The 25,865-nt window shown below is 38.9% G+C and overlaps 1 protein-coding gene and 1 long non-coding RNA gene across 2 annotated transcripts in view; one reads left to right on the top strand and one right to left on the bottom strand.

Moving 5' to 3' along the window:
• The window catches only part of LOC135517352 (uncharacterized), a 28,128-nt gene extending 6,083 nt beyond the window's left edge, over positions 1–22,045 (top strand). The window contains exons 2-4 of the long non-coding RNA XR_010452025.1: positions 10,189–10,340; positions 20,711–20,783; positions 21,142–22,045. This is a non-coding gene — a long non-coding RNA (uncharacterized LOC135517352). The remainder of the gene's footprint in view (positions 1–10,188; positions 10,341–20,710; positions 20,784–21,141) is intronic.
• LOC135517347 (myosin-7-like) lies at positions 729–25,865 on the bottom strand. The gene is made up of 43 exons (XM_064941565.1): positions 25,703–25,865; positions 21,119–21,268; positions 20,670–20,743; positions 17,060–17,143; positions 16,887–16,930; positions 14,884–15,092; positions 14,388–14,531; positions 14,140–14,296; positions 14,027–14,054; positions 13,829–13,934; positions 13,610–13,702; positions 13,004–13,067; positions 12,815–12,913; positions 12,298–12,401; positions 12,062–12,200; positions 11,842–11,960; positions 11,510–11,659; positions 11,248–11,418; positions 10,764–11,073; positions 10,577–10,650; positions 10,177–10,382; positions 9,953–10,076; positions 8,243–8,379; positions 7,899–8,154; positions 7,419–7,661; positions 7,073–7,249; positions 6,817–6,962; positions 6,648–6,738; positions 6,166–6,555; positions 5,934–6,060; positions 5,720–5,838; positions 5,434–5,630; positions 5,071–5,254; positions 4,536–4,701; positions 3,172–3,296; positions 2,776–3,084; positions 2,463–2,666; positions 2,062–2,358; positions 1,813–1,917; positions 1,604–1,699; positions 1,375–1,509; positions 1,047–1,095; positions 729–858 (listed from the first exon to the last, which is right to left on the bottom strand). The coding sequence occupies exons 6-42, from the start codon at positions 15,082–15,084 to the stop codon at positions 1,075–1,077; spliced, it is 5,814 nt and encodes a 1,937-aa protein (XP_064797637.1). The 5' UTR covers positions 15,085–15,092; positions 16,887–16,930; positions 17,060–17,143; positions 20,670–20,743; positions 21,119–21,268; positions 25,703–25,865; the 3' UTR covers positions 729–858; positions 1,047–1,074.

Here is a 25,865-nt window from a genome sequence, read left to right as displayed (position 1 = left end):
ATTCTCTCTACTATTATTCTGACATTTCACATTCTTAAAATAAAGTGGTGATCCTAACTGACCTAAACAGGGAATTTTTACAAGGATTGAATGTCAGGAATTGTGAAAAACTGAGTTTAAATGTATTTGGCTAAGGTGTATGTAAACTTCCAACCTCAACTGTAAATCACCCAGAAAATATACCTCTGTGTTGATATCACATACATTATCAAGCATTTCACACGTTATCCAGATTCTGACTGTTAGCACTTAGTGATCTATAGCCGCTTCCCACAAGAGTGGGCTTTAGGTGAGGCAGATTAACCGGTAACCATATTACTTCAACCGTATTTAACAAGAGATCCTCTCTAGTCTAGTCTTTACAGTAATGTAGTTCTGAATATAATATAATGGTGGAGGTGTTGCTGTTTATCTAAAAATAATCAATTTCTTATTAAACCACACAAATCCTTACTTTTGTGCCAACAAAATGTGATATTGCTCATGGTTGTGGGTAGGTGTTTCATTCTCTGTCTATATAGGTATTTTCTGAACAATATATCAGTTCATTTAGGGGACCCAATTTGGCTCAGAAGCACCCCCAGATGAAAAAGTGAGAGATATTTGTCTATTGTCATGATTCTCTGTGAGGTAAGTTATCAGTATGTTCAATGAAAACCCGTGTTAATTTTGTTAAATAATAGTCGATTTCATACCTGTTCATAATAGAATCAAGCAATACACAGAGGGGCTGTTTAACTTGACTTTATTCTTTATTCTGCTCATGTTACATGGAGAATAGAGAAACAACTAAAGCACTACAGTCAGGAGATTTTCAGAAAGGTCCATCCGAGAGCTTCACTCTTCATCATGTCCTTTCTGTAACACAAGATGGATGAAGGTTAAAATGTAATAAACTATTGTAAACACAAAAAAACAATATTTCAATTTATTGTTATATGAATGATAGTATGGTTATTGGACATCAAATGCTTGGGACTGTCATCATACTTGAGATGAGTTTGCAAATTATAACTAATATTATTATTTTAATTAAAAGAACTGACCTGGGAGCCAGCATCACAACTCTTGGACTCACTCCTCATCCTTTCCTTTCTGTGACAAGGAAGATAGATGGATTGATTGATTATTAGAACATTTTACTGTGTACTGAAAAACATTTTATATTGCCGTATACCGTGTCCTCCTGTTGAAATTTTACAATGAGGAACTTCAACTGGTATGTATAGTTACTTGGTAACAATGTAATAGATTATGCATCTATTACTTATTTTCTTCGGGAATCAATGAGTTAATATCGAGAAATGAAATGACCATTAAACAGAGTCCCAGTTCCCAGAAAGTTGAGGCTTTTGAAACAGAAACTTCACTGACCTTGGAACCGGCATCGCGACTCTTGGCTCTCATCTTGTTGACCTGAGACTCAGCAATATCAGCCCTCTCTTCTGCCTCATCCAGTTCATGCTGAATCTTACGGAACTTGCCCAAATTGGAATTGGCTTGTTCCTCCTGTGATTAAAAAAAATATTATTTAAAGGTTTCTAGCAAACAAAACAATTTCAGAATTAAATATGCAACATATGGATGATAGAAGGTTACTTACAGCCTCCTCTGAAGTTCTCTTGTAGGATTTGACCTTCAGCTGCAGTTTGTCCACCAGGTCCTGCAGACGGCTCAAATTCTTACGGTCTTCCTCAGTCTGCACCCAAAAAGAAGGGAAGAAATAGTCATATACTGTATATATCTTACATTTGATTCTGAGCATGTTAATGTTAATTGTTAACTGTGCACTGTTAAATTAAAACAATGTACCTGGTAGGTGAGCTCTTTGATGCGTCTCTCATATTTACGGACTCCTTTTACAGAATCACTGCTCCTCCTTTGCTCCAGTTCCACTTCAGTCTCTAGCTCTCTCACCTTGAAAGATATGATCGATGTTAACACACCATGTACATTTATTTTGATAGTTATCACTACTTTCAATATTGAAGCTACAAATATGACTAGAAATATGAAATGTGACATTGAATTAATAGAAGAGAATGCAGCTTAGACACTTACTCTGGCCTCCAGCTTCTGGATCTGCTTCTTGCCCCCCTTCATGGCGATTTGTTCAGCTTCATCCAGGCGGTGCTGCAGGTCCTTGATGGTCTGCTCCATGTTCTTTTTCATGCGCTCCAGGTGAGCACTGGTGTCCTGCTCCTTCTTCAGCTCTTCTGCCATCATGGCAGCATCAGTAATGGCCTTCTTGGCCTTTTCCTCAGCATTTCTACACTCCTGCACAGCCTCCTCCACTTCATTCTGAAGCTGGGATGTGTCGCCCTCTAGCTTCTTCTTCTGGCTCAGTAAGCTGGTGTTCTACACATACAGTATATATGACAAATTATTTGTATATTCCCTCTACATACCTCAAGTAGCAGATATTTAAGGAGAACTCTAATTGTTCTATATTACTGTCTTACCTGTGAGTGCAGCAGCTGAACTCTCTCACTAACATCCAGCAGTTCCTGCTCAGCCAGTTTGCGGCCTCTCTCAGTCTGCTCCACCAGGGCTCTCAACTCATCCAGTTCAGCCTGAATCAAGTTGTTACGTCTCTCCACAATGGCAATGTTCTCCTTCAGGTCATCATTGCTACGAAGAGCATCATCCAGCTGCATTTGAGAATCCTGTAGAGAGAATAGATTTTACTATATTTATTTTCTTGTTTCACAGTGTGGTTTGGCTTTATCCAAAGGCACAAGCAATGTTTTTAATTCAGTGGTGTGGAAGTAATACCTTCAGATGGGAATGGAGACCCTTAAGTTGCTTCTGGGCCTCGGATGCCTGCCTGTTGGCCTGGCTGAGCTGGATCTCCATCTCATTGAGATCTCCCTCCATCTTCTTCTTCAGCCTGAGAGCTTCATTCCTGCTGCGAGTCTCTGCCTCCAGGGAGCTTTGCAGGGTATCCACAACTCTCTGCTGGTTCCTCTTATTCATCTCCATTTCCTCATCCTTCTCCACCAGCTTCCGTTCAATGTCAGATTTCACCTGATTGAACTCCAGCTGAGCTCTCATGATCTTGCCTTCCTCATGCTCTAGGGAGGCCTATGAGAACACAGCCACCCATAGTTTGTAAAATCTTAAAATAAAATGTTGGTACTTTCACTACCAGTAAATGTTTTCTATTCTCACCTCAGCTTCCTCTAGAGCAGACTGTATCTCAGCCTTCTCCTGCTCCAGCTGTTTACGGATCTTCTCCAGTTCATGGATGCTCTTTCCTCCTTCACCAAGCTGCTCCGTCAGGTCAGAAATTTCCTCTGTGGAAAAATATTATTGTACATCGGAATCATTTTGTGATAACTATTGTTGATTAGGGGTGAGGCAAATGGGGAAAAAAATCCCAATGTTTAATCAAAAATGTATTGGTTTTCCGTTTCTGTTTTTCCGGGGTGGCAGGGTAGCCTAGTGGTTAGAGCGTTGGACTAGTAACCGGAAGGTTGCAAGTTCAAACCCCCGAGCTGACAAGGTACAAATCTGTCGTTCTGCCCCTGAACAGGCAGTTAACCCACTGTTCCTAGGCTGTCATTGAAAATAAGAATTTGTTCTTAACTGACTTGCCTAGTTAAATAAAAAAAATAAAAAAAATGCATAAAATTCCATGTGAATTCACACTGCAGCTGTGCTGCTGCCAGCAACGGTTTGGGTCTCACAGTGCGTCCCTTTCAGATGGTGAAGCACCTGTACTACCATTACTGTACCTCAATTCTACTCTGCAAAGTTTGCATTTCACCACCATTTCATTTGTCAAAGTATTGCCATATAGGACTTCACTGCTGTCTCTTGCCTTTGCCATTTTTCCAACTGTTAATGACGATGATTTAGTGGTGGAGAGTCGACTTTTTGGAATGGAGGAGACTGATTAGTTGCCGTACTATCGAGAACACTCACATTTTCTATAGCGAGCTAGAGAGGGATGGAGAGGGAGGGGCACAGTATAGGCAGGTCGGCCACCATGCAGACAGAGTCAGAACTGTACACTTGGCCTATCTATTGGGTAATCAAAAGCTGTATCTCAGAATGGAAGCTGTATCTCGCAATTTCTTGGCTTGCAATAGGCTAGGATATTCTACACGCAACAGACCGGGAAGACTGAACACATTAGCAAAGAGCAACAGCAAGCGAGCCAGAGCGAGGGAGAGAGAGGACATGGCCATTGTCATATGTCTTGGTAATCTGTACATTTACCAAAGTAGCCTAAAATTTGACTCTTTCCCCTCTGGTTTTATTTAAATTACACAACAAAACCCAGGCCTTTATAGCCTATTGTCTAGTTTGGCTATAACATGGCAAAGAATATGTTTTGTTATAACTGCACTGTGATTTTAATTTTGTGGGGGAAAAACACACAACAAAAATGTTTTTTGTTAGTGGATTTATTCTTAACTTCAACGATCCCAATTCCGTTTTAACGTTTAAACATTCACACGCATAATCTCTACTACATATCGATCTTTCATTGACTAAATTATATAGGCTAATAATGCTCATGGTCTGACCTTGGAGGTTCTTGTTCTCCCTCTTCATGGTCTCCAGATGATCCAGAGACTCCTCATAAGAGTTCTTGAGTTTGAAGAGCTCAGTGCTGAGAGATCTGGCCTCTTTCTGGGAGCTCTCCAGCTCAGTCTGAGACTCCTCAAACTTCTGCTTCCAGTCAGCCAGGATCTGGAATTCACACAGATATTTTAGGTAGTTGGAATACAGTATATAATTAAGATACAATGTACTTATTGTATTGTCCATTAACTTACAGAGAACTCACAACCCAACCCTTCAAGACACACACGGGCTGGAAGCAATGTTTCAGTCGCACTGCAGCTGGAGCAATTATAGGGGGTTAAGTGCCTTGCTCAATTGGACAACAACACGCGATGGTAGTGTGTAAGATGATGCCAGAAACATTCTGATTGATAGCTCACTCAACATCAACCTTCTTGCTGGCCTACTTCTCGAACCACTAGGCAACCTGCCACCGCTCGTACTGTATTGAAGCCTCCTATGGCTTGCGTATCCAAAATGTTTTTATTTTTTTACCTTGTCAAAGTTCCTTTGCTTCTTGTCCAGAGAGGCAGCAGCTGCATTAGATCTCTCCACATCCACCATGAGATCTTCAATCTCATTCTGGAGTCTGTGTTTAGTCTTCTCCAGGGATGAACATTTAGCATTTACAGCTTCCACAGCTTCCTCTGCATCCTGCAGACGCTGAGCCAGTTTCTTCCTAGATTGACATAGATGAGAAACACATTTCTGAACATCTGACTTTTTTCTTCCTGATATATAGTGATTGTTTAACAGGTATTCAACTTATTATTTATTCGTCATGTACTTTTGTGTATTGCTCTTTCAGCCAAGGTTCAATAGCCTGAAAAGTAAGAGAAAGTAAGAAAACATCCTTACTTTGCGTCTTCAAGCTCCTCAGTCTTCTGGATGGCATCAGTTTCATACTTGGTTCTCCACTGAGCCACCTCAGCATTAGCCTTGGACATGCCACGCTGCAGCTCAGACTTGGCCTCCTGCTCCTCCTCATACTGCTCCCTCAACAGATCTGAGTCATGGCGAGCAGACTGCACTGCATGGGCAAGTGCGTTCTTGGCCTGGTAAGGACATTTTAAAAAGGATCTGTAATTATGCTGGATGATAGATAGTAGTTGGATAAAGGACACTGTATTTGTTGTATCAATACCTTGACTTCCTCCTCTAGTTGTCTCTTGAGGTCTTCAATCTGCTGAACATTGGACTGCTTACCTCTGGTCAGTTGAGAGACCAGAGAGTCCTTCTCTTCCAACTGTCTGGCAAATTCACCTGTTTTTATTCAATTCAAATTATTTTCATAGATATTACATACTGTGGTTATTAATTTCGGCTGTTCAGGTTTTTTGTTAATATACTGTATGTACCATTCTCAGTTTGAAGCTTTGCTTTCTGCATGGTGAAATCATTGATGGATCGCTGTCCTTCCTCAGCTTTTGTCCTGTATTCACTCATCTGGTCCTCCAGAGTGCGGCACATTTTCTCCAGGTTTGTCTAAAAACAGATTTTAAAAAATTTCAGAACAATATTACTAAATTTCTTCTTTAAAATGTAGAGAAAAATCATACATTTTATAGATTGCTCAATAATACTACATACTTTGGACTTGACAATCTGCTCCATGTTGGAGACCACATCATCCAGCTCCAGCCTGAGCTCACTCTTCTCTTTCTCCAGCTTCTGCTTCACTCTCTGAAGGTTGTCAATCTGTTCTCCCAGGTCAGCTACACTGTCAGCATTTTTCTTCCTCAGAGTGGCAGCTGTAGCCTCATGCTGCAGGGTAGCCTCTTCAAGGTCTCTGCGCACCTTCTGGAACTCAGCCTCCCTCTTCTTGTTCATCTCAATCTGGGCAGCAGTGGCTCCACCAGCCTCCTCCAGCCTCTCACTGATCTCTTCTAGCTCTCTGGACAAGTCTGCCCTCTGTTTCTCCACCTTGGCACGGGCAGCTCTTTCAGCCTCCAGCTCTTCCTCCAGCTCCTCAATGCGGGCCTTAAATGGTAGGAATTCAAATTTTCTGGTATGATCAGAACATTAACAATTGTAACAGAAGGATTCCCTTTTCAACGATGCTATTGAAATACCTGCAGCTCCTTCAGTTTCTTCTGAAGCTGGGCACTCATGGCCTGCTCATCCTCAATCTTGCTATTGAGTTGGCTCATCTCAAAGTCCTTCCTGTTAAGTAAATAAGACATTTGAGCACTTTCTGTAAAATAACTATTCATGAGATGTTATGGGTTTGTGGGATCTTACTTCTTCATTCTCTCCTCCAGCTGCTGCTTGTCATTCTCCAGGTCCATTAGGCTTTCCTGGGTCAACTTCAAGTCTCCTTCCAGCTTTCTCTTGGCTCTCTCAAGGTCCATTCTCACCTTCTTCTCTTGCTCCAGAGACCCTTCAAGCTGATAAAGGATATATTAAACAATATTCATAGTAAGCTATTTACTGTTGCATATTTTTAGGATAGTACTAATTTTGTTGTACTTTGTATGAATTACTATTTGATACTCACATCATCAACTTGCTGTTCCAGTTTGGCTTTGGCCTTGGTCAGTGTGTTGACTTTGTCCTCCTCACTCTGCAGGTCATCCAGCGTTTGCTGATGAGCCTCTTGCAGAGCCTTCTTCTCCTTGGTCAGCTTGGCAATGATTTCATCCAGAGCTGCCATCTCCTCAGTCAGGTTTTTAACCTATGGAAAATGAACAGTGTCATTACACTTAACTCCAAACCAATTAATTTGAGTTTGGCTCGAACTAAGGGGGGGCGGCATGTGTGGTCCGGAGTCGGTTGCTGAAACCGCTACACCAGACTCCGGCACATGAAGTTTTAACAACACAAGAATAAAGATAAGCGTGTACCTTGTTCTCTGTGGCATGCTTTTCCTTCTCCACTTTAGCCAGAGTGAGCTCCAGATCATCAATGTCCTTCTTGAGTTCTGAGCACTCATCCTCCAGCTTCCTCTTCTTAGCAGTTAGCTCTGAATTCATCTCCTCCTCATCTTCCAGTCTTTCTGTCAGCTCTTTGGCTTTGGCCTCAAGCTGGATTTTGCTCTTGATCAGACCCTCACATCTCTCTTCAGCATCACCAATAGTGTCTTCTGACTGTCAATGTGTCAATATGTTGTGAGTATATTAAATTCTCCAAACCTCAAAAGTTTGGTGACAAAATATTTGGACACTACAAATGATCAACAAATGCTGATTGTGCGTATCTATTTATCAAATCATGTCTCTTCTCTCTCTCTCTTTCAATTTCTCTAGAGCTAATAGCTAACTAGGAAATACCATTTTGACAAAGGATGTGAATGCAGCAACTGCAATGCAGTTAATGTTACTCACAGTTTGAACAGCGAGCTGCAGGTCATTCCTCTCTTGGAGAAGGGACACCATCTTTTCTTCCAGCTCCTTTCTACGAGCTTCACTTTTAGCATAAGCCTCTTTAAGCTTCAGGAATTCTTCCTTCATGTTGGCCATCTCCTTCTCAGTCTCTGCTGACTTCAGCAGAGGTTTGATCTTGAAGAACATCTTCATCCAGGGCCAATTCTTGACACCCATGAAGGCACGAATGTTCCATTGGATCACAAGCAAGGCATCCCTGTAAAATTAGGTAAATTGGCGTGTTATAAAACCTTTTCTTCCTCCACCATATTGTCTGCAGAAGTTTTGTTTATTCTAATTCCAACCTGCGGTCAACCATTTTCTGGAACTCAATTCTGGCAAGTAGACCACGTGATCTGGACTGGAAGCCAGTGATGATAAGGGCGAGACGATCGTCTCTCATCTCCTCAAGTAGACCCAGGAGACCAGCCTTGAAGAACACCTGAAGATACACAAAGGCCCTAATGTGATGCTTGGATCGTCTCATATTTGGTAGGATTGTATTTTTCTGCCAGTTGACCATAAATAACTTAAATGAGGTACCCCCCCAGATTTACAAGACTTGGTAGTCATGTTTAGATTTCTGATTTCTTGTCTCTGTACAAAAATGTCACAAATTGAACACAAGTTGGCCCTCTTATGTGCAATTGATTTTACAACTTTAGTCCCAGCATGTTGACCGAGAATTACACATTTTGGCAAGATCTTTAAAAATAAATACATAAAGTCTAACCGTGTTCATATCTGTTAACAATTACTATGACAAAAAATATTGTCAATTACCTATTTTCCCTGAAGAAAACTAACGACGAGATGTGGAGATGCCATGAAAAAATGATCCAACTGTAACAAATTGGTATTCATTTTAGTTGATAAAAATGTGATGAGACTTGAATTTCATGTGAGACTAATGGACATTCAATTTGACATGAAGCTCCTTTTCATCTGTTTTGTCCAATCATAAAAATTCATTCCTTTGCAGAAGATTTAAAGCTGCAATATGTAACTTTTTTGGCATCCTGACCAAGTTCACATAGAAATGTTAGTTATAGATCTGTCATTCTCATTGAAGCAAGTCTAAGAAGCAGTAGATCTGTTCTATGTGACCTATTCATATGCTTCCCATTCTTAAGTTTTGTTTTTTACTTTCGGTTTTGTACACCAGCTTCAAACAGCTGAAAATACTATATTTTTGCTTATGGAAAATACATTTCACAGTGTTTTAGATAGTACAATGATTCTCTACACTATACGTACTTGTATTGTGACATAATTTGGAATTAGGCAAACTAATTTTAGCAACCAAGAAATTACAGAGCAATTTCTGCATATTGCACTTTTTAATGCAATCCTCTCATTGGCAGAATTAACGTCTTTCAGTAGCCTTGGCTTTGTAGCCTTGGCTATATGGTAAATCATGGCTGGCATTGGTTACAATCTGCCACAATATCAATATGCCAGCAATATGAGGGAATAGTAGACCTAGTGGGACAAGGTTATCTTAATATCCACATGATGGAAGGTCAATGTTCATTATTTCAAGGAAAAATAATACACTGAATAATATGTGATTAAATGACTGGGGCTAAGACTAAAATTGTCCCGATGTTGACTGATAGCTGAAACTAAGAAGGGTGAAATTATTAAATGGGACTAAGACTAAAAGGTATTTTACTCATAAAATCTAAGACTAAAACTAAATCCAAAATAGCTGACAAAATTAACACTGAAGTCTATTTAGAAAATCAGGGCCACTATGCTTTCAATTGCTTACTGTAGATCTGGATCTACTAGCTTGTGGCACTATACCAAGTATAAATGTGTTATCTTGACATGACCCATTTGCATGATATATACCATTGATCATGCTTATCAGCAGTTATTTCAAGAATCATTCCTCAGGTTGGCCAGATGGTGGTGTATTGTTAATATACTGCTCGGACCCGATAATTGCTGCTGTTTTTCCATCCTTTTCCAATAGGTCTTATTTCTTTTCATCTATTTAAATAACTTACCTTAGTGTGTCCTAATCTGTACTGGGTGTGGTCAATGTCCAGAGAGCCCAGGAGTTTTTCAGCTGCCTTCATGTTGTCAATGAACTGACCCTCGGGGATAGAACTTGGATTGAGGATGCGGTATCTGAATTTAAATCAGAAAGAAATTATCTTATATAATGGAATACCTGAAGAGGTAAACGGCTTATTTTATTTTGAAAATGAAATGCATCATTATTTTTTACCTTTGTTTGAAGTCAGCATACAGGATTCTGTTGGGGAAGCCCTTTCTGCAGATCCTGATGCCTTCCAGCACACCGTTGCAGCGCAGCTGGTGCATGACCAGAGGATTCTCCATGGCCCCAGGAGTCTTGGTCTCATTGGGGATGATGCAACGCACAAAGTGGGGGTGAGTAGACCTCAAGTTGGTCATGAGTTTACCCAAGTTCTCCTGTCAGTATGACAAATGTAGAATTTTCCATCATTGAATGAGTCTCCATTCCCTCACGAGTCACCATAGCATTTAATGCTAACATGCCAATCCACAACATTCTGGCATCTCAAATTTAGTGCAAATATAATACATCTGTTAATAATCTTCCATGTGAAAACATCATACATATATTGATTTAAGCTCAGATTTACCCTGTGCAATGCAGACACAGTCTGGAAGGAAGAGCCTTTCTTCTTTTTTCCTCCAGCCGCTTTTTCTTCAGGTGCTGGATGATAATGAAATAACTATTTAAATATACTATTATTACTACTTTCATATACTGTGGATTGTTAATTATTTGAGTGTGTTGTAGTATTTACAGATATAAACACATAGTACCTCCTTCTGCACCAGCATAGTTTGCAAAGAGGTTGGCCAGGAACTTAAGACTTGACTTCTGGAACAGTCCAACCACAGTCTCATTCAGGGGGTCCTTGTTCTTCACCAGCCAGTTACCAATGTTGTAGTCAACAATGCCAGCATAGTGAACCAGGGAGAAATGGGCCTCTGGTCTACCCTTAATAATCCTAGGCTTCTGGAAGCATGCATTTTTGCCCAGATGGTTTTCATACAGCTTTGCTTTGAATGTAGAATCACTGGCCTTGGGGAACATGCACTCCTCTTCAAGGATGGACATGATACCCATGGGCTAGTGGAAGGAATGAATGAAAATAAATTAATGTTAAGGGAAAAGCATAGTGAATAATTATCAGAATAATTTGTAATGAAAGGACATTTATTAAGATGTACCTTGTAATGTTTGAAATCTCAAAGATTACTCAGGTCATATCATATAAACTTCTGCAAAACTGAAAACACCAACCCTTTCAATGAGGTCAATGCAGGCAGCCAAGTCCATGCCAAAGTCAATGAACTCCCAGACGATGCCCTCTTTCTTATACTCTTCCTGCTCCAGCACAAACATGTGGTGGTTGAAGAACTGCTGCAGCTTCTCATTAGTGAAGTTGATGCACAGCTGCTCAAAGGTGTTGAACTGAAATAGACGTTCACAGTTACTTTATTTTGTCAGCTGTGATGATTCAGATAAATCATTTTATGATGTGTCCTTTTTATTAAATACTCACATCAAAGATCTCAAAGCCAGCAATGTCCAGCACACCAATGTAGTGCTGGCGAGCATTCTTAGTGTCCAGAGTAAGGTTGATTCTTATCACCATCCAGAGGAACATGTTCTCATAAATTTTCTTTGCCAGTGCACCAACAGCGTAGTACACCTACAAAATATTTAGAAAATAAATGACTGAAACATAGCCTCAACAGAAACACTAAGGGACAGTTTCCCTGACACCGATTAGGCCTAGTCCTGGACTAAAAAGCAATGTTCAATGGGGAATTACAGGTATGAACATAGACAAGTTTTATGCTGAATATTATTTTTTAAATGTTGAAGACTCACCTGGTTGACATTCTGACCTTTTGTGACCCACTCATTTCCTACTTTGACCCTTGGGTTACACAACCCCTTGACCAGGTCAGCAGAGTTCAGACACATCAGATATGCAGCTTTGTCAATATCTGGAAAAACAAAGTTTTATGATTGGAAGAGGCAATCCAACTGATTTTAGATTGTCACTACTGCATAATGAAGTGAGAGGTTTTAAATCATCAGCACTCACCCTCAGTGCCATCTGCCTCTGCTTGCTCCTCCCGCTGCTTATTCTTGAACTTCATGTTGCCGTAGTGCATGATGGCACCAGTCAGCTTATAAATGCCATTAATCTCTTCTTGGGCAAATCCAAGCACATTAAAGGCATCCTAGTTCCAAAATAAAAGGCCATTGTTTTGTATTGGAGAGAGGGTTGGATACAAGTGAAATGTTATTTCATATACAGTATATAGATTTTTTACTCACATCAGTCGCCATTAGCTCATCTGCATCATTAATGGAAGTTACAGCAATCTCTCCTTGGGAGATGAAGGCATAGTCATAGGGATTGCTTGTGATGAGTAGCATCTCTGAAAAGAATTGAACAGCTCAGTTTATGTGTGTTCATGCTGTGGTATAGGTCATAACATAATATACTCAGTATTAGGGTTGAGGTCAATTAGAAAAATTGCTTTCTGCAAAAAGAAAACTGTAATATTATAAATAGACAGGATAATTTAAAATGAACTGCTGGATATTGTTATGTGTGCATAACATTTTTATGTTGTCTGCTTAAATTACATTTTAATAATTGCAACTTTTTTATATACAAAGAAAATGTTACAACATAAATCATACGACATTGTGTTTTACGGTAGGGAATGGGAGTAGCACAAGGCCTGGGCTGGTTGCACCATAATATTTTAATTTGATTTCATCAGAAATGTTCAGTTGAATCCAGAATTGACCTCAACCCTACTCAGTTTGATGATTCAAAACTCACCCAGCAGTTCTGGTTTCTTTTGGGACAGGATCTGGTAGAAGATGTGATAGTCTCTCTCAGCCTTGAGCTGGAAAGTGACACGTGACTTCTCCAGAAGATCTGATCAGTATGGAAAAGTGCTTTTGGTATTAATGTGTCTCCTGTCAAATAGATCTGTTCAAGCCTGGGCAAATTGAGTGTTGTACTCACAAGTCTCAATGTCAGCAGACGAAAGCTTCCCAGTGACTCCAAAATGAATTCGGATGAATTTACCCTGTAAATTATGGTCAAAGCAGAGATTATAGAGCACACCAGATCTGGGTTCAAGTAGTATTTGTTTTCTTTTTGAATACCTTAGGTGCACTTGAGGTTGCATGGTGTAATGCAGGAATGGGCAACTTTGATAGGGATGGAGGCCAGTCACTCTCACTCAAATATCATATTAAAAACATTTCTCTCCACTCTAACACAACGTGCCATTGGAACACAGGACTGATGGTTGCTGATAATGGGCTTCTGTACGCCTATGTAGATATTCCATAAATACAAAATCTGCCATTTCCAGCTACAATAGTCATTTACAACATTAACAATGTCTACACTGTATTTCTCATTAATTTGATGTTGTTTTAATTTGACAAAAAAAGGAGCTTTTCTTTCAAAAGCAAGGACATTTCTAAGTGAGCCCAAACTTTTGAACGGTAGTGTATATATTAAATTACATATTTTTTGTAGCGGTGGTCCATATAGGGGAAACACTGAACATGTATAATAAGATTTGAATAATATTTCACAAACAAAGAAGACCAAACTTACGAATCGGGAGGAGTTGTCATTCCTGATGGTCTTGGCATTACCAAAAGCCTCCAGGGCAGGATTGGCCTGGATGATTTGATCCTCCAGGGTCCCCTACAACCCACCAACAATACAGTGTTAAAATGATGCAATAAAAACAATACTCTATGAATAAAATTGGGTTTTGTCAACATATACCCATCCAGCCATGAAGAATGTTTCATTTGCATTAAATTTGACCTTTTTTTCTTCCGCTGCACTTTTCTTTCCGCCAACAGCAGCAATGCTGGCGAAGTACTGGATGACTCTCTTGGTGTTAACAGTCTTTCCAGCACCGGATTCTCCACTGGGATTTAAAAATACAAATGTTGATGTCTCAGAATTTATCGGAATTTCTAATAGTCTCAAATGGATATAGCCTTTGGTTGATGTACTTACGTGATAAGGACAGACTGATTTTCCCTGTCTGTTGAAAGAGAAGTATCAGTAAATGTGACATTATCCAAATATCATTTGATTTATATAGATGAAAAGGAAAAGTTATATTTGACCTGACAACATGTACTGGTAGGCATTGTCAGAGATGGAGAAGATGTGAGGAGGAGCTTCTGTCCTCTTCTTGCCTCTGTATGCATTGACAACAGACTGATCGTACACTGGCAGCCACTTGTATGGGTTGACAGTGACACAGAACAGCCCTGAGTAGGTCTGTGGAAGACAAGGGGATGTATATTTAGTTCAATTCATTTGAATGAATGATTGATTTAATGGAGATATTAGCAGACAGGTCATTACTTACGTAGATCATCCAGGCTGCGTAACGCTCTTTGAGGTTAAACAGCACAGCGGGCTCGTGCAGGAAGGTGAACATCGCCATGTCCTCAATTTTATCAAACTTTGGCGGGTTCTGGGGGTGGACGTCGTCCTCCTTCACAGTAACAGTCTGAAAGAAGTGCAAATTAAATAGTTCTGTGTCATTTTCAAGGTGCAGAGCTATTCATTTTGAGACAAACCCTAACTTGATATTACACACAACATAGAATTTACAGAAATCATCCATTTACATGTAATGCCTGATTTACATGAAAGTCAAAGATTTAAAGGATTCTGCTTTAGTATCTCTTGTAAGATTTTTTATACTAAACAGTGAAGTTTATAAATAAATAATCAGTTTATAAATAATTGTTCATCAGTCATAGAGTTCTTAGTAGAAAAATGTATTATCTTGTGATTTTCCAGGTATCCATTTTCCAGGTCAAATTTTTTCAGAAAATGCTTTTCAAAAAAAGATTTACCTTTCCAAACTCCGTCTCAGCGGTGACTTTAGCCCCATCTCTGCTGGTGATTGTGGCCTTGACGTATTCTACCTCAGGGTCAGGCACATAGCACTCTCTCTTTATGTCAAAGGGTCTAGTCTGGCATTCCATACGCTCCTTGTCTGACTTACGCAGAAAGGAAGCTGCACCGCCAAACTCTGCCATCAATGTGTCCCCCATTTTTAAACCTGGAACAGAGCAGGAACAGAGCATTGAATACATACGTATATTTTACATACAGTACCAGGTTTGAGTTGGAATAATACCATGTATTTGTTGTTGTGTAAAGTGTGTATGTACTGTATATTCTATTTATTATTATTATTATTATTATTAGGTTCAATGTGCTAAACTTCAGATTTCCATGTGGCTGGTTTCGCACTGTTGCCATGGTGTGTTGTATGCCAGGATTCTCATGATAAATGTTTCTCAAACTTAAGAAACAGCAACCATTTAGATCTTCATACTTTACAGTATTTTTTACAATATCAGCCATATTTTGATAGTTTGACATTTTATTCTGTAAATGACAAAGGGAACCGTGCATATTGTGGTTATGATCTAATATCAGTGTAAAGCACTAATATTATATCATATTAAATACATCATCAAATTTAGGGCCCCAGGGCTGTATTTCGCTGTTCTCTGGAACCAGTTTTGGAATTCAGTGTAAATTAGACCTTTGTCCTGATTGTCCCTTCATACAACAACAACAAAACATTTTTATAAATGTTACCCCAAAGACCTAAATGAATTGGAACATTAGATATTAGTGTGACTGTATGTACAAGTAACTGCCAAAATAAAGGAAACACCAACATTTAGTGTCTTTGCTCCCGAGTGGTGCAGCAGTCTAAGGCACTGCATCTCACTGCAGTCCCTGGTTCTAATCCAGGCTGCTTCACATCTGGCTGTGATTGGGTGTTCCATAGAGTGGCGCACAATTGGCCCAGCATCACCCGGGTTTGGCCAGGGCAGGCCGTCATTGTAAATAAGATTTTGTTCTTAACTGGCTTGCCTGGTTAAATAAAGGTTAAATAAAAAAAATAGGGCATTGGGCCACCACAAGCCAGAAAAACTCAAATTAACCTTGGGATAGATTCTACAACTGTCTGGAACTCTGTTGGAAGGATATGACAACAATCTTCTATGGGAAATTCAATAATTTGGTGTTTTGTTGATGGTGATGGAAAACGATGTCTCAGGCAGGCGCCGCTCCAGAATCTCCCATAAGTGTTCAATTTAGTTGAGATCTGGTGACTGAGACGGCCATTGCATATAGTTTACATCGTTTTCATGCTCATCAAAGCATTCAGAGACCACTCGTGCCCTTTGAAATGGGGACATGGCCACGGTAGCCAAAATAATGGCCTGCCCATTATAATTTTACATGACCCTAAGCATGACGAGATGTTAATTACTTAATTAATTCAGGATCCATACCTGTGTGGAAGCACCTGCTTTCAATACACTTTCTATCCCTCATTTACTCGAAGTGTTTCCATTATTTTGGCAGGTACATGTATATACTCTATATGAGTAGTATAATGGTAATAATGGTCATGGCAGGCCAATAAAACTTAAATATAAGCCTAAAGAAACACGAGGGTTGATGCAGAACACCAGTAGGCTACCAGATTTAGAGTCATAGATTAATAAGTGTTTATCTGAACAATATGAAGGTCAGTAAGCCAAAAGCACATTAAATATTAACCAAAACTTGTGAGGTTCAGAGCAGACAAAAGTAACTAGGTCCACTGTAGCTGAAATCTACAGCTTGTGTAGTGATGACACTGACAATGTAATTACTATACAGGACATATGTATTTATGCCACAAACAAGTTGACTGGATTAATGAGTACAGACAACAAAATATATTTTTTTGCATTAATATACACATTTTATGAAACGCAGTTAAATACTTCACACAAGCCACTAGGAGGCCGGTAGAGCCTTGATTTTAGAAGATTGTGAATCTTACCTGTTGTTGGTCACCCCTTGGATATTTGGTGGAAAAGATCTCTACTGAGAATGAAATAGACAAATACCAAGACAAATATAAGTCAACTGACCAGCTATGTGTGGTTATGACTATTGTTAGGTCCTGTAATGATTATCTTTTCCCTCTTCAGCAGACTGCCTCTATATGCTTACCTTCAGGATGTCCGGTGCCTTGTGTCTCCCCTGGTCTGTCACCCCCTGGTCTCCATCACTCTTTATAAAGAGTGTTGCTCAGCCCTATATGGAGATGGTTCATGTCATGACATAAATTAGACTGATTATTTCAAAAGATCTGTATTTGGGGCTAGAGGTGTATACCTCTTTGACCTATCAGGCTCGTTATAACAACAGGCTATTCCAGGGAGGACAGAGGAGGGGAGAAATTGGCTGCATTGAAAGCCCACTTGATCAAAGGGCGGTTTCAGGCACTGTAGTCATCTAAACATTACAAGCATGTATGTTTGACCAATGGGAATTCATCAAATTATGTATTAATGTGAAATGACACGAAGTTAGCTCCAAAAAGAGTTTTATATGTCAATTTTTTTTTTAAAGATTTGCACTCCCCCTGTCCTTCCCCCCCGTCCCCCCATTCGTTGCTCTTTGGGATGACTTGGGGATTTTAGTCTTGCTATTCCTACAACATTGCGTTGAGTAAACGAGATGACATGAGAAAGTGTTGTTGCAGTGTGTAAATTAATTGCATGATAGAGTTCTTATGATGCAGACAAGTGCAGCTGTCCTTTGTTCACCAAGACAAGGTCACTCTCACATCTATTGTCACCAAGAGTAACAGCTATTGTAAGTATAACACTAGACCTCGACTTGTTGACGTGGCATTGTTTCCTTCCCCTTTGTCATTGAGGACAAAAATAACCCTGTGAAATTGTTCTTTGGGTGTACAGTATATGAAGTGCACATAAGTAAATTAATTAAAGCCATGCATTGAGTAATACATGTCACTTTCTTCAAGAAACTCATGCTAGAGGGACTCAATGTACGTTAGGAATATTAATGTTTTAAAATTAAATGTTAAGAAAAAACACTTACGTTATAAATGTTAGGATGTCACTTCTCCCTATTTTTGTTATAATAACCTGTATACGGTGCTGGCTAATCAGGTCAGAAATGCCTGGGTAGAATACTATATAAGGTGCTGACCCAAGGGGCATCAGGGCTTTGATTTGTAGCAACACACCGTAAAAGGTCAAGATAGCTGTCAATGTGTGAGTGTGAAGCTGTCTACAAGCTGTCTACAAGGTGACAATATAGTGGTTGTCATCGCCAGAGAGAGTTCCCCTCCTTAGACATAGAGGAGCACCTTTGACTCCTACAGCTTTCACACCTTGAGCATTCAGCCTCAATGTTTCCTAATTAGCTTCCACATGCTACTTCTCAGTGATGCTGTTAGGTGTCCAATTCCCAGCTGTCGAGAAATGAATTCCTGTCACTACAGGAGGAAATGCACACTGATCATGAAAAAAACAGTGTGACCTTTTACCCTAAAACTATATCAGTAGATGGCTAAAAACAAATAGTTCTCTCTCTCTCTCTCTCTCAAAGATGGACTTTAAAAGAAGCAACGTTTTGTAAGCCAATACTTTCGCTGGCACGTTATTCTTTCCCTTGAGGATAATGTACAGTGGGGTCCGCTATTATTGACACCCCAAAATATTCTTATGAATAAAGTAGTCAAAAGGTTTGTATTTGGTCCCATGTTCCTAGCACGCAATGACTACATCAAGCTTGTGACTCTACAAACTTGTTGAAAGCATTCGCAGTTAGTTTTGGTTGTGTTTCAGATTATTATGTGCCCAATAGAAATTAATGGTTAATAATGTATTTTGTCATTTTGGAGTCACTTTTATTATAAATAAGAATAAAATGTGTTTCTAAATACTTGTGTATTAATGGGGAAGCTACCATGATTACCGATAATCCTGAATGAATCGGGAATAATGATGAGTGAGAAAGTTAGAGAGGGTCAAAGATCATACCCCCAAGACATGCTAACGTCTCATCACTACCAATAACAGGGGAGGTTAGCATGTTTTGGGGGTATGATCTTTGACCTTCTGTAACTTTGTCATAATTCATTTAGGATTATTGGTAATCATGGTAGCTTCCACATTAAAATAAAAGTGTTTAGAAACAGATTGTATTCTTATTTATAATAAAAGGGACTCCAAAATGGATTATCCGTAATCATGGTATAAATTATCAATAATCATGGTAAAATCATTTTAGTATAAAATATATAATTTCCATTTTTTTTTGAGCATACAATACAGCGCAGTATTTGAATTACACATTTTATACAGTCATTAATGCTCATCTTTATCAAGGGTGTCAATCATTTTGGACCCCGCTGTATATCCACCCCATCCATCAGCCAATATATTTCAAGCCTCTATAATCTGCCATGATCCACAACATATTGACATAGTATTTGTATTCACTTGTATTTTGCATTAGTGCCTCTTACATACTATTGCCCAATGCTCTAGTATTTAACTTTAAAAAAAAACTGTTTTACATTGCACTGTTTGATTTGACCCTCAAATGTTTCACTCCCCTCATTAAGCTCTGTACTTAGTCTCAGTACTTGAACAGTCTATTCTAGGCTCAACCTCTCTTTTTACACCTCATACTCAGCTGTTCAGTCTGCTTGTGTTATAAGAACTGCCTGTCAGACAGAAGGAATGATGGCTGGACACCTTACCACTGCTCTACTGTTGAAATGTGTAACCTGACCCTCCTTTGTATTTCAAAGACTGCCCTATAATTAGGATGCCCATGTGTCTGTTGTGACTCAAAGGTCATGGAGAACGCACCTCACTTCTCAGTGTTGTCTCTGTCCTTGCTTTGCCTTTCACACTCTGACGCTATTAGGCTTGTGTTATTCACACACTGTAGATACGTTAACATAAAACTGTCATTGAAATATGTTGGACTCAATGTAACTAACTGATTGCTGGTTTTATCATTATTTAGAAAGTTGAGCTTAAAGGGGCAGTCTGCAGTTGCTACATCATTTTTGGAGTTATACATTCGTTATATGTACCCATTGATTCTTGAAGATTATAACTTTGAAATGCCTCATAAGCTTAGCTCAACTGTCGTACCCCATCAGAACCCAAAATATAAGCTTGTTTAACTCCAATGTTTGTAAACAAAGTAAATATAAACAACACTTTATCGCCTCAAAACATGGTTTAAAACCATCATTTTGATATCATGGATGGTCAGTCCTGGCATCCATAGCTCTATCTATGAATTTGGGAGTAGTTACATTTCTCCAGCTCCATCCCTTTAGATATTTACTGAAACAGGGGCAGGGACAAGCTTTGCTATTGTTTCAACTGCTGATTGCTGCTTTAAAGTGAAGGTTGCAAGAAAGGTTGTTTTTTTCCACCTGAATGTATGTTTTATCCCAATACAAAGGTGCACATCTCTGTACAGCAAAGTAGCTTGCTATGTTTGTTCATTGATGGGCACATTTTTTACTCTGTCATGCTGATATCCGCAGATACGGGACATTAGACAGTTAGGCAGAATTTTGTCACACTGTGTTAGTTTCGTGGGGAAACAAACATGCAATCTACTTTAAGAATCATTTTATTTGTTGGGTAATGGAAAAATGTTTTTGATCTCCCTATGGGGTTACTGGCTGTTGGAAAGCGCTGCACTATGGCTTATTAACCATTAATAGGATGACACAAGTGTTTTGTTTGGACGCAGACAGTTACTGTGTGATATTTACCTTATTTGTATGTATCAACCTCTCCTCCATGTGACTCACAGATGCAGGTCCAGCCTCTTGCATTGGGTGAATTCCTGTCAGGGACAGCAAGCATGACCACACACAAGAGAGATGGTACAAAGTGAACTGTCTTTGGTAGCATTAGATTATACACTATTATAGTGTCTATTGTTCCATTTACTTCTAATTAGATTTGTTATGTCTTTAATTTCCATCTTTTGATACAGATGTGTTGGATAACAAGTTACCTTTTTTGCTTGTGTCACGCTTCAGCAGCAAGCACAATTGTCAGTTTTATTTTCTTATATCGTTGCAAGCCAGTTTTGATTTTTTTTAATAGAATTTACCAGAACAACAGATATTTATTGAATTAGCATCGGGACAAAGGGTGACTTTTAAACCAGTAGATCTGTATGATTCCCTTTGCTTTTTCCTCCATTTGATCTTACATTTCACCTTTCTTCTCTTTCAGCTGATTCCTTTTGCTTTTAAGTTCCTTCTTCCCTTGACATCTGCACGTCAGCCCATTGTACACTTGTAGATCACCTTCAATGTCATCTCAGGATAGTGTTTTCTTTCCACAGGGACCACAGAAGCATCTGAGCAGGATAATATAACTGGTAATGTATCGTTATTCTGAAAGGTATATTTTACCTCACTTCAAAAATATTAAGAAGGAATACAATCTGATACTTTTAATATAACACTACTACTCACAACCATTTTATGGCCAATTCACTATTCTAGGTCATTCTTGGAGTTGCCCCAACCTCCAGTCAATAACAGATTCTGCACGCACCTCTTTACTGTGTAAAACTTTTTTGTAGAACTTTTGCATTGTGTAGCATTTTGCATTGTATGGACTTCTTGTTACATGCTTTATTTGACATAGAACAACATTTAGTCTATAGTGTAGCATTGCTAAGCAAGTGCACCTCTTGTTCTGAATGTACACTGCCTTCACTATATTATTATTATTATTATTATTGAGTTCTCTAACTGGTTAGCATTACTCAAATTGATTTCAATAGAATATTGTCATAGAATAATGTTGTCATATGTATTCAAGGCTGTTAACAAGACACTGTTTGAATACAGTGGTCTATAATGTAAGTACACTTCGGATGATGCGGATATGGAGGCTACATTTTAATGACACGAAAAGGGTTACTGTTCAAGACAATGTATAGATACGGTCACACCTTTACCATTGTTGATGGCAAGAATACAAATTTTCCCTCCCTCATATTCATAGTGTCATCTTTGTTTTCTATATAAAATTGGTAAATAATCCAATTACATTTGAGACACACTGTAACTATTACTCACAATGTTATCAAAACTTAAGCGAGGTGTTAAATGTTTGTCTTTTACTATGATACCATTTGAAGTATGTTATCTGTATTTTTTAAAATTAAAATCAGTTTTTTAAATATAATTGTGTTAAATAATAGTGCATTTTATTATTCCAAAATGTCTAGAAATCCTATTCATAATGGCATCAGCACCAACCTTGATATTTATACCAGACATGAAAAACCTTTGGCACAAACGTAATATATTACAAGCAATATACAGAGATGCAATTTAAATGTACTTTATTATTTATTCTGCTCAGTAACATTTAGAAAAACTAAAGCAATAAAGTCAGGAGATTTTCAGAAAAATCCATCTGAGAGCTTCTCTTTATTGTGTCCTTTCTGTGACAGAAGATGGATAAAGGTTTTGAAAATGAACTACTGTATATTCTGAGAACATTTTCATTATATACTATGGATTTTCACATTTTAATGGGGCAACTCATTAAGTGTTTATTCAAAATTATCCAACGGGTGGGTCTAATCCTGAATGCTGATTGGTAAAAACCGCATTCCAACCAGTGTCTATTCCACAAGTTACCACTGGCTAAATCTATGATGTTAAAATGCCTATTTACTCTGTTCCATCTGACTGCGCAATTTACTGTCTCATCAGACCACCCAGGCAATTTATAAACTTAATCTCCATTAAAAGCATCTAGACATTATCTAATTTCTTTTAGACTATCATTTCGTTTACAACGGCGGAGATTTGTATAAACCTTCCTGTCTGTCTCTCCGACATTTGCAACATTGTTTCAATATTCAAATTGGATCTCCAGCTGTCCCAAAGTAAGGAAAGTATCTGGATGAGACAAGCAGGCAGCTTTTCTCAAGCCAGTCGAAATCATGAATCAGCATCATTTTAATGGATATACAGTTGAAGTCAGAAGTTTAAATACACTTAAAGTGGTCATTAAAACTCCACATTTTTTTTGTTTATAAACTATAGTTTAGGAAAATTGGTTTAGGACATCTACTGTGTGCATGACAAAAGTCATTTTTCCAACAAATTTTTCCAGACCGATTATTTCACTTATACAGTATTTCACTGTATCACAATACCAGTGGGTCAGAAGTTTACATACACTAAGTTGACTGGGCCTTATAACAGCTTGGAAAATTCCAGAAAATGATGTCATGGCTTTAGAAGCTTCTGTTAGGCTAATTGACATCATTTGAGTCAATTGGAGGTGTACCTGTGGATGTATTTCAAGGCCTACCTTCAAACTCAGTGCCTCTTTGCTTGACATCATGGGAAAATCAAAAGAAATCAGCCAAGACCTCAGAAAAAGAAATTGTAGACCTCCACAAGTCTGGTTCATCCTTGGGAGCAATTTCCAAACGCCTGAAGGTACCACGTTCATCTATACAAACAATAGTATCCAAGTATAAACACCATGGGGCCACGCAGCCATCATACCACTCAGGAAGAAGACGCATTCTGTCTCCTAGAGATGAACGTACTTTGGTGCAAAAAGTGCACTTCAATCCCAGAACAACAGCAAAGGGCCTTGTGAAGATGCTGGGGAAACAGGTACAAAAGTATCTATATCCACAGTAAAACGAGTCCTATATCGACATAACCTGAATTGCAGCTCAGCAAGGAAGAAGCCACTGATCCAGACTACGGTTTGCAGCTGCACATGGGGACAAAGATCTTACTTTTTGGAGAAATGTCCTCTGGTCTGATGAAACAAAAATATAACTGTTTGGCCATAATGACCATCGTTATGTTTGGAGGAAAAAGGAGGAGGCTTGCAAGCCGAAGAACACCATCCCAACTGTGAAGCGTGGCAGCATCATGTTGTGGGGGTGCTTTGCTGCAGGAGGGACTGGTGCACTTCACAAAATAGATGGCATCATGAGGAGGAAAATTATGTGGACATGTTGAAGCAACATCTCAAGACATCAGTCAGGAAGTTGGTCGCAAATGGGTCTTCCAAATGGACAATGACCGCAAGCATACATCCAAAGTTGTGGCAAAATGGCTTAAGGACAACAAAGTCAAGGTATTGGAATGGCCATCACTAAGTCCTGACCTCAATCCTATAGAAAATGTGTGGCAGAACTGAAAAAGTGTGTGCAAACAAGGAGGCCTACAAAACTGATTCAGTTACACCAGCTGTCAGGAGGAATGGGCCAAAATTCACCCAACTTATTGTGGGAAGCTTGTGGAAAGCTACCCAAAACGTTTCACCCAAGTTAAACAATCTAAAGGCAGTGTTAGCAAATACTAATTGAGTGTATGTAAACTTCTGACCCACTGGGAATGTGATGAAAGAAATAAAAGCCAAAATAAATCATTCTCTCTACTATTATTCTGACATTCCACGTTCTTAAAATAAAGTGGTGATCCTAACTGACCTAAAATATGGATTTTTTTACTGGGATTAAATGTCAGGAATTGTGAAAAACTGAGTTTAAATGTATTTGGGTTAGGTGTATGTAAACTTCTGACTTCAACTGTATCCAATGAACTATCAAAATGCAGCTAGTTTGCAGTCTTTCCAGCTTCAGTTTGAAGTGATTTTGTTAGCTGTTTTGTTAGCTAGCTCTCGTACAACAGTGTCCTGACGAAAGAGCATATTTTCTATTCCAGGTGAAATCGCGCATCATTCAGCTCAATGTCGCTAGAAAACAGGTAAAAAAATGCAAATGCAGCTCCTCTGTTGTTGTTCTGGCTGCACTGTTTGACGTGACTGTAAATTAGCTGTAGTTGGCTCGCTAGCGAGCAAGGGATAAGATAGTTGCCAGCCAGTATGGCAATAGAACATTTAGAATAAACAACTGGGTCGCGTCCATATGTGCTGAACAAGACGGAGTGGTTTGGGTAGCAGCCCTAGATTTGTGTCGGGACTTTATCTTGTGGAAGGATGAAATTGTATGAATAAATTCATCAAAATAACTTTTTCTCATGAAAATATGTCTATCGTTATTTGAATATGTTGATAACCTGATGTATAAAAGTCATAATGCCCTCAAAGCCGGTGTTTGGAGGGTATATTGGCACTTTTGCCGGCACGAGATAAACAACCGTGCCAATATCCTCCAACCCCGGCTTTGAGGGCATTATCCCTTAAATGGGCATTTACCCTGTGTCTGTGACATCCTAAACTGTAGTGCTTTGCAACGGATGAAATTACAAAAGACCATGGTAGACACAAGGTTGAAAATAATGAAGTTCTCTTACAAAACTAAGGACTATTTCAAAAATGAACAGGTGTAGGTATACATGATTTAGTTTACTAGGCAAGTCAATTAAGAACAAATGCTCATTTTCAATGACAGCCTTGGAATAGTGCAGAACGATAGATGTTTATCTTTCAGCTCGGGGATTTGATCTTGCAACCTTCCTGTTACTAGTCCAATGCTCTAACCACTAGGCTACCTGCTATCCCACATTACACACGACCTTCTTATGAAACTACCACGTATATACATTTCATTTAAAGTGGGATCTTTTTTAGAGAGGAAATGTATCCTTGTATAGTTTTGGAACACAATAGATGCTAGCAAATTAATGAATATAAATGTACTGTATATATTCAATTATTAATGATATTATGGCTGTTGGATATCAAATTCCTTAAAAGTTTTCAATGATCAGCTATAAATTACATGGGGGAATCTACCATTTATAATTAATAGAAAATTGAAACAGCAACTACTGACCTTGGAACCGGCATCACGACTATTAGCTCTCATCTTGTTGACCTGACACAGCGTTATCAGCCCTGTGCTCTGCCTCATCCAGTTCATGCTGAATCTTGCAGAACTTGCCCGAATTGGCTTGTTTCTCATGTGAAAATATATTGATATATTTTTTATCCTTCAA

Source organism: Oncorhynchus masou, chromosome 28 (assembly GCF_036934945.1).
Source record: "Oncorhynchus masou masou isolate Uvic2021 chromosome 28, UVic_Omas_1.1, whole genome shotgun sequence".
Taxonomy (NCBI): domain Eukaryota; kingdom Metazoa; phylum Chordata; class Actinopteri; order Salmoniformes; family Salmonidae; genus Oncorhynchus; species Oncorhynchus masou.
This window is presented reverse-complemented; position numbering and strand designations above follow the sequence as displayed.

Excerpts from the sequence above, each read along its gene's own strand:
- LOC135517347 (XM_064941565.1), bottom strand. The coding sequence starts at position 15,084 with ATGGGGGACACATTGATGGCAGAGTTTGGCGGTGCAGCTTCCTTTCTG. Across the intron at positions 6,963-7,072 it reads TGGAACAGCAAGTTGATGAT|CTTGAAGGGTCTCTGGAGCA; the intron begins GTGAGTATCAAA and ends ATCCTTTATCAG. Across the intron at positions 3,297-4,535 it reads GGAGAACAAGAACCTCCAAG|AGGAAATTTCTGACCTGACG; the intron begins GTCAGACCATGA and ends ATTTTTCCACAG.